This window comes from Spinacia oleracea, chromosome 3, assembly GCF_020520425.1.
Source record: "Spinacia oleracea cultivar Varoflay chromosome 3, BTI_SOV_V1, whole genome shotgun sequence".
Classification (NCBI taxonomy): Eukaryota; Viridiplantae; Streptophyta; class Magnoliopsida; order Caryophyllales; family Amaranthaceae; genus Spinacia; species Spinacia oleracea.
The window spans coordinates 85,573,772-85,586,467 of record NC_079489.1 but is presented as its reverse complement, the minus strand read 5'-3'; the positions used below and the strand labels follow the sequence as shown (position 1 = coordinate 85,586,467).

At 43.8% G+C, this 12,696-nt stretch overlaps 1 protein-coding gene across 1 annotated transcript; it reads left to right on the top strand.

Annotated features, from left to right (window-relative positions):
* The first annotated feature begins 6,374 nt into the window (after positions 1-6,374).
* On the top strand, positions 6,375-10,574 carry LOC110793027 (uncharacterized). Its single transcript, XM_021997853.2, has 3 exons — positions 6,375-7,183; positions 7,304-9,516; positions 9,691-10,574. Exons 1-3 carry the CDS (start codon positions 6,375-6,377, stop codon positions 10,572-10,574), a joined length of 3,906 nt encoding a protein of 1,301 aa, XP_021853545.2.
* Positions 10,575-12,696: the final 2,122 nt, after the last annotated feature.

Sequence of the window (12,696 nt, the reverse complement as noted above, 5' to 3'; positions counted from 1 at the left end):
GCGGCCTCTAGTCAGGCATTCAGCTCACTTGATCTCACTGAATTATTAACTTGTTAATTAATACTGAATCGCATTTATTAGACTTAATATTATATGCATACTTGGACCAAGGGCACTATTTCCTTCACAAGGCATCTACAATTCCAAAGTAGAAAATTCAAGTTACAAACTCCAAAGGTCCAAGTTCTAAATACATCTTCAAGCCTCAACAGTTCAAACTTTAAAAGGGGGGTACCGTACAATCTTCAATACAACAATCCCAACGGACCCATGCTCCGGGAAATTCAACATCACCGCTCTTCACCTTATCTCCCACAAACGAATGGGGCAGTCGAAGCAGCCAACAAGAATGTCAAGACCATCATCATGAAAATGACTACCAATTACAAGGACTGGCCCCAGAAGCTGCACTTCGCATTGTGGGGATATCGAACTTCAATTCGCACTTCAACTGGTGAAACTCCGTTCTCATTGGTCTATGGAATGGAAGCAGTACAACCTGTTGAACTGGAGATACCTTCTCTAAGGATAGTCCTAGAAAGAAAAATCCCAGAAGCTGCATTGGTACAAGCAAGATATGACGAGCTAGTAATGCTCGATGAGCGACGGCTTCAAGCCGCTCACCATGTACAAGTCTATCAGCGCCGAGTGGCCAGACATTTCAACAAAAGGGTCAGAACCCGAAACATCAAGGAAGGCGAGCTTGTCCTGAAAGCCCTTCGCAAAAGCACCATGGACCCAAGGGGAAAATTCAAAACCAACTGGGCAGTCCCATACATCGTCAAGAAGATCCTCTCCGGGGGAGCAGTTGAACTAACAGACATCGGCGGAACAGAATTCAGATCTCTTACCAACCTCGATCAACTCAAGAAGTTCTATGTCTAAGTTCCATGTTCAAATTCAAGAATCCAAATTCAGGTCTTGTAAGGTAGTCAGAACTACGTCCGGCCTGATTCCCTAACGGGACACGTAGGCAACCTCATTTCGAGGCCCGACCACTTTAATACAAAAAAATTCAAAATTTCCTCAATTAAGGGCATCCGAAAATTCAAATCAAATTTCAAAACTCACATTGTTGTTGTCTTTATTACAAATGTGCCAATTCAAAGCAAAGCATGTTCAAGCGGAATTTAACACAATATCTCTTTATTTGGCCCTAAGGCCTTTAAAGATAATTCAAATACAAAGTCAGGATCAAGTGAAGCAAAGTTCAAAAGCCTTTTCACTTCCTAAACACATGTTCTAAACACATTTTCCAAACACATTCTAAACACAATTCCTTCAAATACAATTTCAAACACATTTGGCTTACAAAGATTTAGGGTCGGGCGACTATGCTCTTGAGTCTTGGCACCTTGAGTACTATCCCCTGGCTCCTCCCGCAATCAATCATCAACCTTCCCCTTGCCCAAGCGTCGGGAGAAGGAACTTGCAGGCCTTCCAAGACGGGAGGACGACGAACCTCCTTTGGATTCCGAACGGTCAAGCACCGGATGGGCCACACTCCCGTCACCTTCCTCATAGTCAGTTGATGCAGGACGTCTAGCTCTAGAACTTCGGACTCTAGCTGGTCCGGAAAGAGAAATGTCCCTCTGACCTAGGCCTCTCATCCATACAATGTACCCCGCAGACAGAGCAACTGGTTCAGGTGGGAACTGGATACTCAAGAATGGTTTGGCGATCCAATACCGCCTCCAAACTTCAAGTCGATTTGCATTCAGCGCAACAGGTTTCGGGTTCTCTTCAGTACATTCCGGGATCTCCTATTTCAAGCCATATTGTCTCATCACTCGAGTAGGCGAGTAGAAGACTAGCATTGTGAGGCTTGGCACCCTCAAAACAGCAGAACCAGGGGCATGTTTCATAGCAGCAATTCCCCACCAAGGAACTACCCACCTTATACAAGATTCAATCCCAGAGAGTGCGTATCTCCACTCATCCAATGAAAGCCGACCATACACCATGGGCCGCACAGTGAATCCTTTTCTATTATAGCTCGCCATGTTCTCCGGTGGTGCCACCAACATGAGCCTCTCCATAAGCCAAACCTTGGGGAGTATACAAGAAGTACATTTCAAAATTCAACATTCAAAATTCAAGTACAAGTACAAGTTCAACAATATAAAGAAGGCTCCAGATCCTTACTTGGAGTAATACCAGACTTCCCGACGGCAACGAAGAAGGGTCCGACTTCAGCATGTCAAGGCCCATCAATGTTTCGCCAATCACGAGCGGCATTGGGTCCCGACCATTAGCAAACTGCTCTATAATCTCAATTAGGGAGGCATCACCATTTCCAAACCCCTGCTTCGAAAAGAGAAAGCGAGCAAATATAAAAAAACTCAAGGCTCTCAAGCGGAAAACTTTGGGAACATCAAGCCCAGCAAAGTAGGTGACAAAGAGGGACAAATCCACCCCTCTGCCATATACAACAACACTCAAAAGTGGGGGCTTCAGGCCCAAATACCTTTCAAAGTTCAAGAAAAAGTGTTCTTCAGCACTAGGCATGCATGGCACCAGCATCAAGGGCCACCCCAATATGGCACTAAATTCCTCAGGGAGGGGACATTCCTCATTATTTCCAAAGCGGAAGAGATGATGATTTGGGTCCCAAGCCTCCAGAGCAGCAAGAATGAAGTGCAAATCCAATTTTACAAACCGGAAAGAGACGCGCACCCCAAGATGCATGCCATCAAGCTCCCTTTTCTCCAACTTGCCTAGCGAACGAAGCCACGACTTCAAGGCATTTTCAAAAGACACAGCCATATTTTCTTTTCGAGAGGAAGCAGTATGCAATGATAGGAGGGAAGGATTGATGCAAGAAATGATCCAACAAGCTCCCTATTTATACAAGAATTGGCTTGCACGACAGCTCACAGGCCCCTGGCGCCAAGCCTGCGCCAAGCACAGGGGCCTGCATCTAAGGACGAGGCCACCGTCCTCTCTTATGACTCCGAGTACACACTCTTTAGTGTTTCGGACAGCAGAGTACAACCTCCATTATTCAAGATTCCAAAGCCGCAAGCCGCGCAATTTCAAGGATTCCGGATCAACGCTTCGGGCAGATTTCGAGTCGATTTTTCAAAATTCAAGCATTCTAGTCCTAGATCGGCGTCCTAAGTCGAGTCTGCATATGCATAAGCAAGAGTTGAATATACTTTGACTTGCGCTTTTCCTAACCAAAAAACCTCAGTCAAAGTGGGGGCTTATAGTGGGTACATACACTAGAAAAAAAATGGGCAAATTTTTTTCAAATTTTTTCGCAAAATTGTCATGCATGCATATAGCTACAAAATTTCAAGGCACACACTACGCATATAATTTCAAGCATTCAAACATACAAAAGCCAATCTTCAAATTTTACAAACCAAATCAAGCCATACAAACTACAAAAATTCAAGTTTCAATCCATACAAATACAATACAATCTAGCCTATACAAAATCAACCAGGCAAGCTGGAACTCGCTACCATGCAGGGTCAGTCTGAGTCATCATCAGCAGTAACGTCAACCATATGTGCCTTGTCCCTATTACGCCTCCTAAGGCGCTCCAGCTCCTGATCCATCTCCGTCCCAGGGATACTAGGATCCTGCTCCGAGATACAAAGAGTGCCAGTGGAGGGATGAACTCCCTGCTGAGGGGAGGAATACTGATACGGCGGCGGCATCAGCATATACAGATACGACCCATACATCTGAGCCTGGCGCATCCTATCCATATCCGCGTAGCAAGCCCATGAACCGGCACCCCAAGGCTGAGGACCACTTCCTCCGAAGTAGTAGCCGGAAGGAGGAACAAAGGGCCGTGAACCGCTAGCACTTCCGAATGAATGCCTGGTGGGGTCAACATGTAAGAAGGGGGAAGCTCCCCACTCAGCATCAGAATGCCTCTGATGAGCACCAGCACCGGACCCCTGTCCCAGCTCCAAGCTCGGTCCCTCCTGTCTCGAGGACGTCTCCGCCTGAGGCTCCCTGTCAACAGAGTCTCTACGGTCTCGACAACGCTCCTTGATAGGCTGTCGTACACCCGTCAAAAATAAAATCCTAGCGAAACCTCCTAACAATGCAGTAGGGTAAGCAGGGTCGAATCCACAGAGAGATGGCTATTTAAATCTAGCTTTCAAGGTATGGCGAAACTAACAATGTCACGAAATTTAGGTTTTAATGTTTAAACTAAAATAAATAGAAAAATAAACTAAAAGATCTAGGGCAACGGTTCACCATGTTCAGAGTTCAGAATCAATCAAAACATCATCAACAATTCAAATATTCAAATTATCTAGAGCACAAGTTAATCCTATGGTCGGGTCTTAACACTCTCAATTCAACATATGCAGTACGATCGCTAACATAATCAGAATTGCTAGTTGTAGGTAAGCCTCTAAAAAGTCGATCTTTCGATTTTAAACCTTATTAGCATGATTTAATCAAACAATTGATCAGATTGCAAAGATTAACAATATAAACCTAATCAACTAGAAACATCAATGAATAATCAAACCATCAACAATAATAATAAAGATTCATAATATAAACATGGATTCCCAAACCCAAGAAAGCTAACTACTCAATCATGAAACGAACAATTAATGAAAATCAAATCTAAGAATGAAAACATAATTAAAAGCAATAAATAAAATAAAAACGAAAATCAATAATACCTCAAAGAATTACATTAATGGAGTTTTGTAGAAAAACTATGATTCATGAAAAAAGAAAAGAGAGAAAAAAACGTGAAAGAGGAGTTCTAGGAGAATTAAAAACTTAGGAAAATAAAAGCATAAGGGAAATAAAGCAATCCCTTGAAGTATTTATATGCTTCCTAAATTCTAAACAAAATAGGAATAAATAACAATTACATAAGCTAAGATTTAATTGGACGATCACGAAGACCAAAACACGCGCGGAATTTACTTGGGCGCAAAAACCAGCGGGCCCGCTGGTTGGTCGCTGGTTTTCGCGCCCAAGGAGGAGAGTTGGGCCTGCGTTTTGGGCCGTGGGCGAATCGGATAGTCGAGCCATCTTGTTTATGTCATAACACTTGTTCTACAATGCCTATAAGGACGTGTGACCTGTCGTTGGAAAGCTCTTGAAGTCTACTTTCTAGTCCAATCAAAATCGTCTCATTCCGACATGTAGAACTTGAGATATCATTAAAAGAGTGAACTCTTGTCCGTTTTGATGCTTAGAAAAATAGCGTTTAGCTTCGTTGTTGACTCAAAATTATCCCTAGAGACATGCAATGATCCTCGAGTCAACATTCCATCCGTTCATCATCCAAATCAACTCATAACACTCCGAAAGCATCCAAATGACCGTAAAATCACCTGAAACATTAAGAAAACACAAACGGGGTGTAATAGAGTACGACAACGATAACTTATGCAAATGTGATCCTAAATGCAACTAAAATGATATAAATGCCTAATAATGCAACCTAAATGCGCCTAAAATACCCTATACAAATATGACTCATCACTCCTATACAAGATACATTTTCAAGAATCAATTTCCCAGTTGGAATTTCCAGTATACAAGTTTTAAAATCAAGTGAGGTACCTCTCTGTTCCGGCCAGAAAGCTTCCGGGTCAGCTTGGCGCACTGCCTCTTCCAAGAATCAAGCAAGAGCATCCAGCGACGCACTCTCGCCCGAGGCGCCTGCATACAAAATTCAAGATCAATTTCCAAATACAAGTTACAAACAGTTTTAAAAATGCAACAGTAAAACTCCGTATTGCATATTTGCATATCCTAAAAAGAAGTTTTGGATGCTCTGAGAGGTCTCGAAGAGGCGACTCTCCTCCTTCGACACCATGGACAGACCTCGGAAGAATCATGCCAAAACTTCTTGAAAACAATCAAAATCGAAAGATGATGATCTCTCTAGACCAGTTACACGCGCAATTCCAAAGAATTCTCATGCTTCTCCAATGGTGGAAGATGACGCCATTTCTGTGGAATTAAGTTTGGACCCAGTTGACCCGCAACTATTTGAACCCGAAATTCTTACTCCGAAATCTTCTTTAGCAGCATTACAGGTTTGTTTGCAGGTACGTGATGAATTTAATGCGTGGATTAATGGAGTTAAATCAGGGAGGGATATTCGTACCCATTTTTCTTCGAATGTTAAAAATGGCGGGGAAGGGGGTAGTGGGCCTAATTTGAATTCTACTACTCTCAATGAACCTGTAAGAATGCATATGGATGAAAATGTGTTGTTGAATTCTCCTATTTCTCCTGCTAATACTTCGATTCATACGTCCCCTGTTTTGTCCCCTGTTATAATTGAAATCGAAGATATTGAAGATGAAATCTGTTTCTGGTAAACTGCGATTGTATGTTATGTGTTGGGGGCTAACCCTCCTCAACATGTAATGGAAGGGTTTGTACACAGGATTTGGGGGAAATTGGGGGTGGACAAGGTTGCTATGATTGGGAAGGGTATTTTCATTGTCCGATTCCTCACCATGGAAAACTGCCAAAAGGTCTTAAATGGGAATGCTCAATTTTTTGATAAGAAACCCCTCATTATCAAACCTTGGTCAGCTGAGGTGAATTATGCCAAGGATCCAGTGAAACAAGTTCCAATCTGGATTAAGTTGCCTGGTTTAGATGTGAAATACTGGGGGGAAAAGAGTATGTTTAAGATAGCTGGTCAAGTGGGGAAAGCAATTAGAGTTGATCAGGCTACAATAAATAGGGACAAATTGATGTTTGCAAAGGTGTTGGTTGAGGTGAACCTTGGTCAAACCTGCCCCAAATTAATTCAGTTTGTCAATGAGAAAGGAGATCTTGTGGACCAACCTGTGGAGTATGATTGGTTACCTACCATTTGCTCCCACTGCAAGGGGTTGGGTCATGAGAGTAGGGTGTGCTCTAAACTACAGAAACCACCGCAGAGGAAGGAATGGAGACCTAAAACTGTCCAACAAGTGAAGGAGCCTTCTCTAATTCCAACTGGTGGGGTGCAGCCAACTGTTGGAGAGGTTCAGGTTCCTACAGTGGGACACATGGTGGGGAGTGGGAGGAATAAAGATGGTTTTGTCCAAGCTACCTCCTTCAGTAGACAACATGGGCAACAACTCAGACCTGTAATTACAAAGAACAGTTTCCATGCTCTCAACTTGGAAGATACAGATGGATTTGATCCTATAGGGGATGTAGCTGGTCTGTTGGATCAGGGGTTGATGACCCCTAGATCCAATGGATAGTGTTCTTAGCTGGAATGTAAGAGGGCTAAACAGGAGAGAAAAACAGATGGAGGTTAAGAGATTCATTCACACCCACAATACTAAACTGGTAGCCTTCTTGAAACCAAGGTTAAGGCATCCAAATTGGATGACTTATATCTTGGGGTGTGCCCTGGGTGGAACTTCACAACTAATATCAGTTGTTCCACTTCAAGTAGGATTGTGTTAGCTTGGGATCCTAACTCTTTTACACTGAATATCTTGTCAATGAGCAGTCAACTCATTCACTGCTTCATCACTCCAAGAAGCACATGTGTGGGGTTTCTTGGTACTTTCATCTATGGCATGAATACTAAGGAGGATAGAGTGCCTTTATGGAACTCTCTCACTCAAATTTCAGACAACTGTACCCAACCATGGATCATCATGGGGGATTTTAATGCTCTAATGGATGTTGAGGATAGAGTGGGTGCCCCTGTCAGAATTAGGGAAATTCAAGCTATGAGAGCTTGTATGAATCACTGCAACTTCTCCACCATCAAAACAGTGGGGAGACAATTTACTTGGAATAACAAACAAGTGGGGGAGGACAGAGTGCTGTCTAGAATTGATAGAGTGTTGGCTAATGCTAGCTGGACTGACATGTTTCCTGATGTAGAGGCTAACTTCTTACCAGAAGGCCTATTTAATCATAGCCCTATGATTCTCAAGGGATATAGAAGAGCCAACTCCAAGAAACCTTTCAGGTTTTACAATATGTGGACCTGTGAAGACAGTTTCATGGGTTTGGTTCAAGGAGTTTGGAATAAACAGGTTCATGGTTGCCACATGTACAGATTACAACAAAGGCTGAAATGGCTTAAAGTTGAACTGAAATCTTTGAATAAAGCTGGTTTTAGCAATGTAGAAGCTGAAGATGTGAAAACTTATGCAGTTCTATTAGAAAAACAAGCTATTCTCCACCAACTCCCTGGTGACTTCATAGCTGCAACTCAAGAGAAACAAGCTGCAGAAGAGTATAGGATTGCACACCAAGTGTATCTATCCTTTTTGCAGCAGACTGCTAAACTTCAATGGCTGGAAAAGGGAGATGAGAACACCAAATTGTTTCATCAAAGTATTAAGCACAGGAGACATCATAACTCAATTCATTCAATCCATGATATGAATGGGAACTGGACAGATACCCCTGATGGAGTTAAAAGGGCTTTTACTCAATTCTATGCAACCTTGTTTTGCAACAAGATGCACCAGAGAACTCCTGTGAACTCTTTGATTATGGATAGGTGGCCAAGGCTAACTAATGCTCATAGAAGTCTGTTGGTATGCAACTTCACCCTAGAGGAGATCAAAAGTGCCTTATGGTCAATTCCTGATCATAAAGCACCTGGTATGGATGGCTACAACAGCCAATTCTTCAAATCTGCTTGGCACATCATCAAGAATGACCTACATAACGCTATCAATGATTTCTTCACCACTGGAAAAATCCTCAAAGAAATCAATGTAACTTCTATCACTTTGATCCCAAAGATTTCTGTTCCTGCTTCAGTGAGTGACTTTAGACCCATTGCTTGTTGCAATGTTATTTATAAATGCATCACTAAACTCATCTGCAGCAGGCTTAGCAAGGTACTCCCTGCAATTGTCTCTCCCAATCAAGGAGCCTTTGTTACTGGAAGATCCATTCTCCACAATGTCCTCATTTGCCAGGATTTGATCAAAATGTACAATCAATCTCAAACATGTCACTGCTGCTTGTTGAAAGTAGACATCAGGAAAGCTTATGACACAGTTGAATGGGGCTTTATTGAAGAAGTTATGGTGGAGTTAGGGTTTCCCCCCTTTTTTGTTCAGCTCATCATGACTTGTTTGTCAACCACAAGGTACTCAATTCTCATCAATGGTGAGCCTACTGAGCTAATCCAACCCCAGAGAGGTTTGAGACAGGGTGACCCTTTGTCCCCTTTACTTTTCACTCTGTGTATGGACTATTTCTCCAGGTCCATGAAAGTAGTGGGTGAATGCCCCCAGTTCAGATTTCACACCAGATGCAGAACACTTCAGTTGAATCATCTGTGCTTTGCTGATGATTTACTAATGTTCTGCAAGGGTGAGCTTCACTCAGTTGCATTGCTGCTTGAGGGGTTCAAAGTTTTCTCAGATACCACTAGCCTGCAGGCAAACCCCAGTAAATCCTCAGTTTATTGCTGTGGAATTGTGGAGCACACTAAACTGAACATTGGCACAATCAGTGGTTTCACGTTTGGTACTCTTCCTTTTAGGTACCTTGGTGTTCCAATTAGCACCAGGAAGCTCCAAGCTGGTGAATGTGATCTCCTAGTGGACAAAATGGTGTCTAGAATTAAAATCTGGAGCTCTAGACATTTATCCTTTGCAGGAAGAACCCAATTAGTCAATTCAGTTCTAATGAGCATCAGTGTGTACTAGGGGCAAATTTTCCTCCTTCCTAAGTCTGTAATTAAAAAAATCAATGCAGTCTGCAGAGCTTTTTTGTGGTTTGGCACTTATGATGATAGCAGGCCTGGTCCTGTCTCTTGGAACAATCTTTGTGGTTCAAAAACTCAAGGTGGGCTAGGTTTCAGGAATCTGGCTTGGTGGAACCAAGCTGCAGTTGGAAAGCTGGCATGGGCTATTGCTCAAAAACAGGATAACCTATGGGTTAAGTGGGTGCATGCTGTTTATGTTAAGCAAAAAGATTGGCTGGTGTATAGACCCTCTGTAGCTGCAAGTTGGGCTATAAAGTACATTTGCAAGGTAAAGCAAGACTGCTCAAATAGACTTCATTCCACTAGCTGGTTAACTGATCAGAAGTATTCTATTGGGGTCATTTATCAACAGCTGTGTGATATGGCTCCAAAGGTCCATTGGCATTCTTATGTGTGGAATAGATTTACCCTTCCTAAACACAGAATAACTCTATGGATAGCACTTCAAGACAGACTCAAGACCAGGGATAGACTTCATACCTATGGTGTCATCAATGATGATCAATGTGCTCTATGTGGCTTAAGTACAGAAACTTGTACACACTTGTTTTTCTCCTGTAACTACAGTAAAGAGTGTTGTTCTTTGGTTTTACAGTGGTTGGGGTTTCACAACTCTAGGACTCAACTGTCTGTTTTGCTGAAATGGCTCCACAAGTACTGTAAGAACCCTTTCAATAGGAGAGTTGCTTATGCTGCAGTGGCCAGCATTGTGTATCAGATATGGAGAGCAAGAAATCTGGCTATTTGGGAACAGACAGTTCCTTCTATTGCCAACACTGTGAAATGCATTCAGTATACTGTTAAGCACAGGATCTTAAGTATCCTTAGTCAGAAAGTTAAAACTAGAGATAGGGAGTGGCTTCATTCTCTGTAATAGTTGGTCAGTTGCTCTTGTGAGCTCCTGTTTCCTCTCTAGGGCTTGAGGGAGTCCTTCCTAGAAGGTTTGCCTCTCCCCTTTTGAGTAGTTGTAATTGTTGATGAGATTAATATATACCAAACTCTTCTTGCTTGCCAAAAAAATAAAAATAAAAATGCAACAGTACTTACAGGGGCGTAATGCTCGGGTACAGCATCATATGATTTCCGGTGCGGAGGAGAAGCCCAAGGAATGGTCTCCACCACCTCTTCCTCGTCCGAGTTCTCATAGCGGAGGATCCTATCAGCATGAGGAATGTCCTCAGGATCAACCTCCTCCCCCTACATACAATCATACAATCATGCAATCAATACAAGAATACAAGAATACAAGGTTCAAAAGCTCACCGGCAGTACGAAGCGTTTTGGTGGAGCCAGCCTCCTCAGGAAGTCGTTATAGCTCCCCTTCCTGTGTACAAACTCCCTCCAAGAGCGGCAAACAACCTCGCCCCTAGCCTCCGCATAGAGCAGGGCCAACTCTTCATCCAACGCCAGCATGGACTCCGGCGGATCCTTGGGGACAAGTCTATCCCCTGAACTGTGCTGAAGGGACACTCGCTCCCCTAGATACCACATATGGCGGTACATCCCTGGAAGAAAAACCCGCCGCCCAGACAGGAATTGGGCACGAGCAGCTGAGGCAGGTACAATTGCATTTGCAAAAGGACGCCATACCACCTACAAAGCAGACAACTCAGGCAACAGTACAAATACAAATACAAGAAAGCAAAACAGTACGAAAGATTACCTTATCAGCAGGCAAAACTCTCCAAGCTCTGCGAGAAGCCGCCAGGGACGCACCAACGCGCACCGCTCCTATCCAAGAGGCAGCATATGGGTAAGCCGCATCTCTAGTACGCTCCGGCGCCAAAGTCGGAAAGTGCTCATAGATCCAAATCTTTCAAGGAACAAACAAAACATCAGTCAAGTTCAATATACAAGCGTATAAATACAAAGTACAAAGTACAAGGAGTCTCGAATACCTCCAGCACGCTCCACAGAGCAGCCATGCTCGGGTCACTCCCCAGTGTAGTCCGGGAGGCCCGCCCCATTTCATACAAGAGGTGGCTATAGGCCAAACCACCCCAGTTATAACTCGGAACAGCTCTCAAGTCCCTCAGAGCGGACAAGAAGCTAATGTGCACCCGACTGTTCCTACTCGGGGCAATCACCCTGCTAACCAAAACAAGGAGGAAGAGCCTAACCCTCTGCTCCGCGGACACACCCTCACCACAGATAGCATCTACAAGCACCGTCACAGAAGCGTGAGAGTCGTCCTCTGACAAGTCAACAACAGGGCCGAGCAAGTCACTGGCAGCGGCCGAGCGCCACGTCAGCTCAGAATCGAAGGTCACATTCCTTTCAGAAAAGGAAGACCTGTAATCATAGCAAACTCAAGAGGGGTAATAGTAATCTCCCCCATGCCATGTGGAAGGTGTTGGTGGTATCCCACCACAGCTCCAACAAAGCCCACAAACGGTTCTTAATCCCCGTTCTCCTCGAGGAACCTCCCATGGTGCGACAGAAATCGGCTAGGCCCATATGCAACCAAATCCCCATAGCCTCCTCATCAGCACAGAGAGCCTTAAAGGCCCTCTGAACCTCCACCAAGGACCAGTAAGTACAGAACGGCTCCGTCGGCCTACAGGTGAACGAGTTAGCTCAAAACCTATACAAATACAAAGTACGAATTCGAAACACAGTACAAGACTCACCATGCCAGCGCGAGGCCGCTCAGACAAGTGCCAATCCGGCCGAAACACTAGGTCGGAAGGGGTCCAACCAGCACCAGGGAAAGCGGGCGCATCTCGGGGAACCATACCCCCACCTGGTGCATTTATTGCAGCCACTTCATCATCCGAAGCATCTTCCTCAGCAGCTCGAACCACAGACAACTCAGCGAGCTTTCTCCGAGTGTGACGAGGCATACTAAATCGAGCAGCATACAAAGTGTCAAAATTCTAAACTGAGGGCTATCCTATACTAGCCTAAACAAAGTAAAAAAAAAAGAATTCAATTCAAAAAAAAAATTCCCTAGTGGACCTCTAATTCAAGGTACAAGTTCTACCCCAACGCCTAGG

Coding starts and splice junctions, on each gene's coding strand:
- LOC110793027 (XM_021997853.2), top strand. CDS start 6,375: ATGGAAGGGTTTGTACACAGGATTTGGGGGAAATTGGGGGTGGACAAG. Junction 7,184..7,303: donor GCTGGTCTGTTGGATCAGGG/GTTGATGACCCC, acceptor CTAAACTGGTAG/CCTTCTTGAAACCAAGGTTA. Junction 9,517..9,690: donor CACCAGGAAGCTCCAAGCTG/GTGAATGTGATC, acceptor AAATCAATGCAG/TCTGCAGAGCTTTTTTGTGG.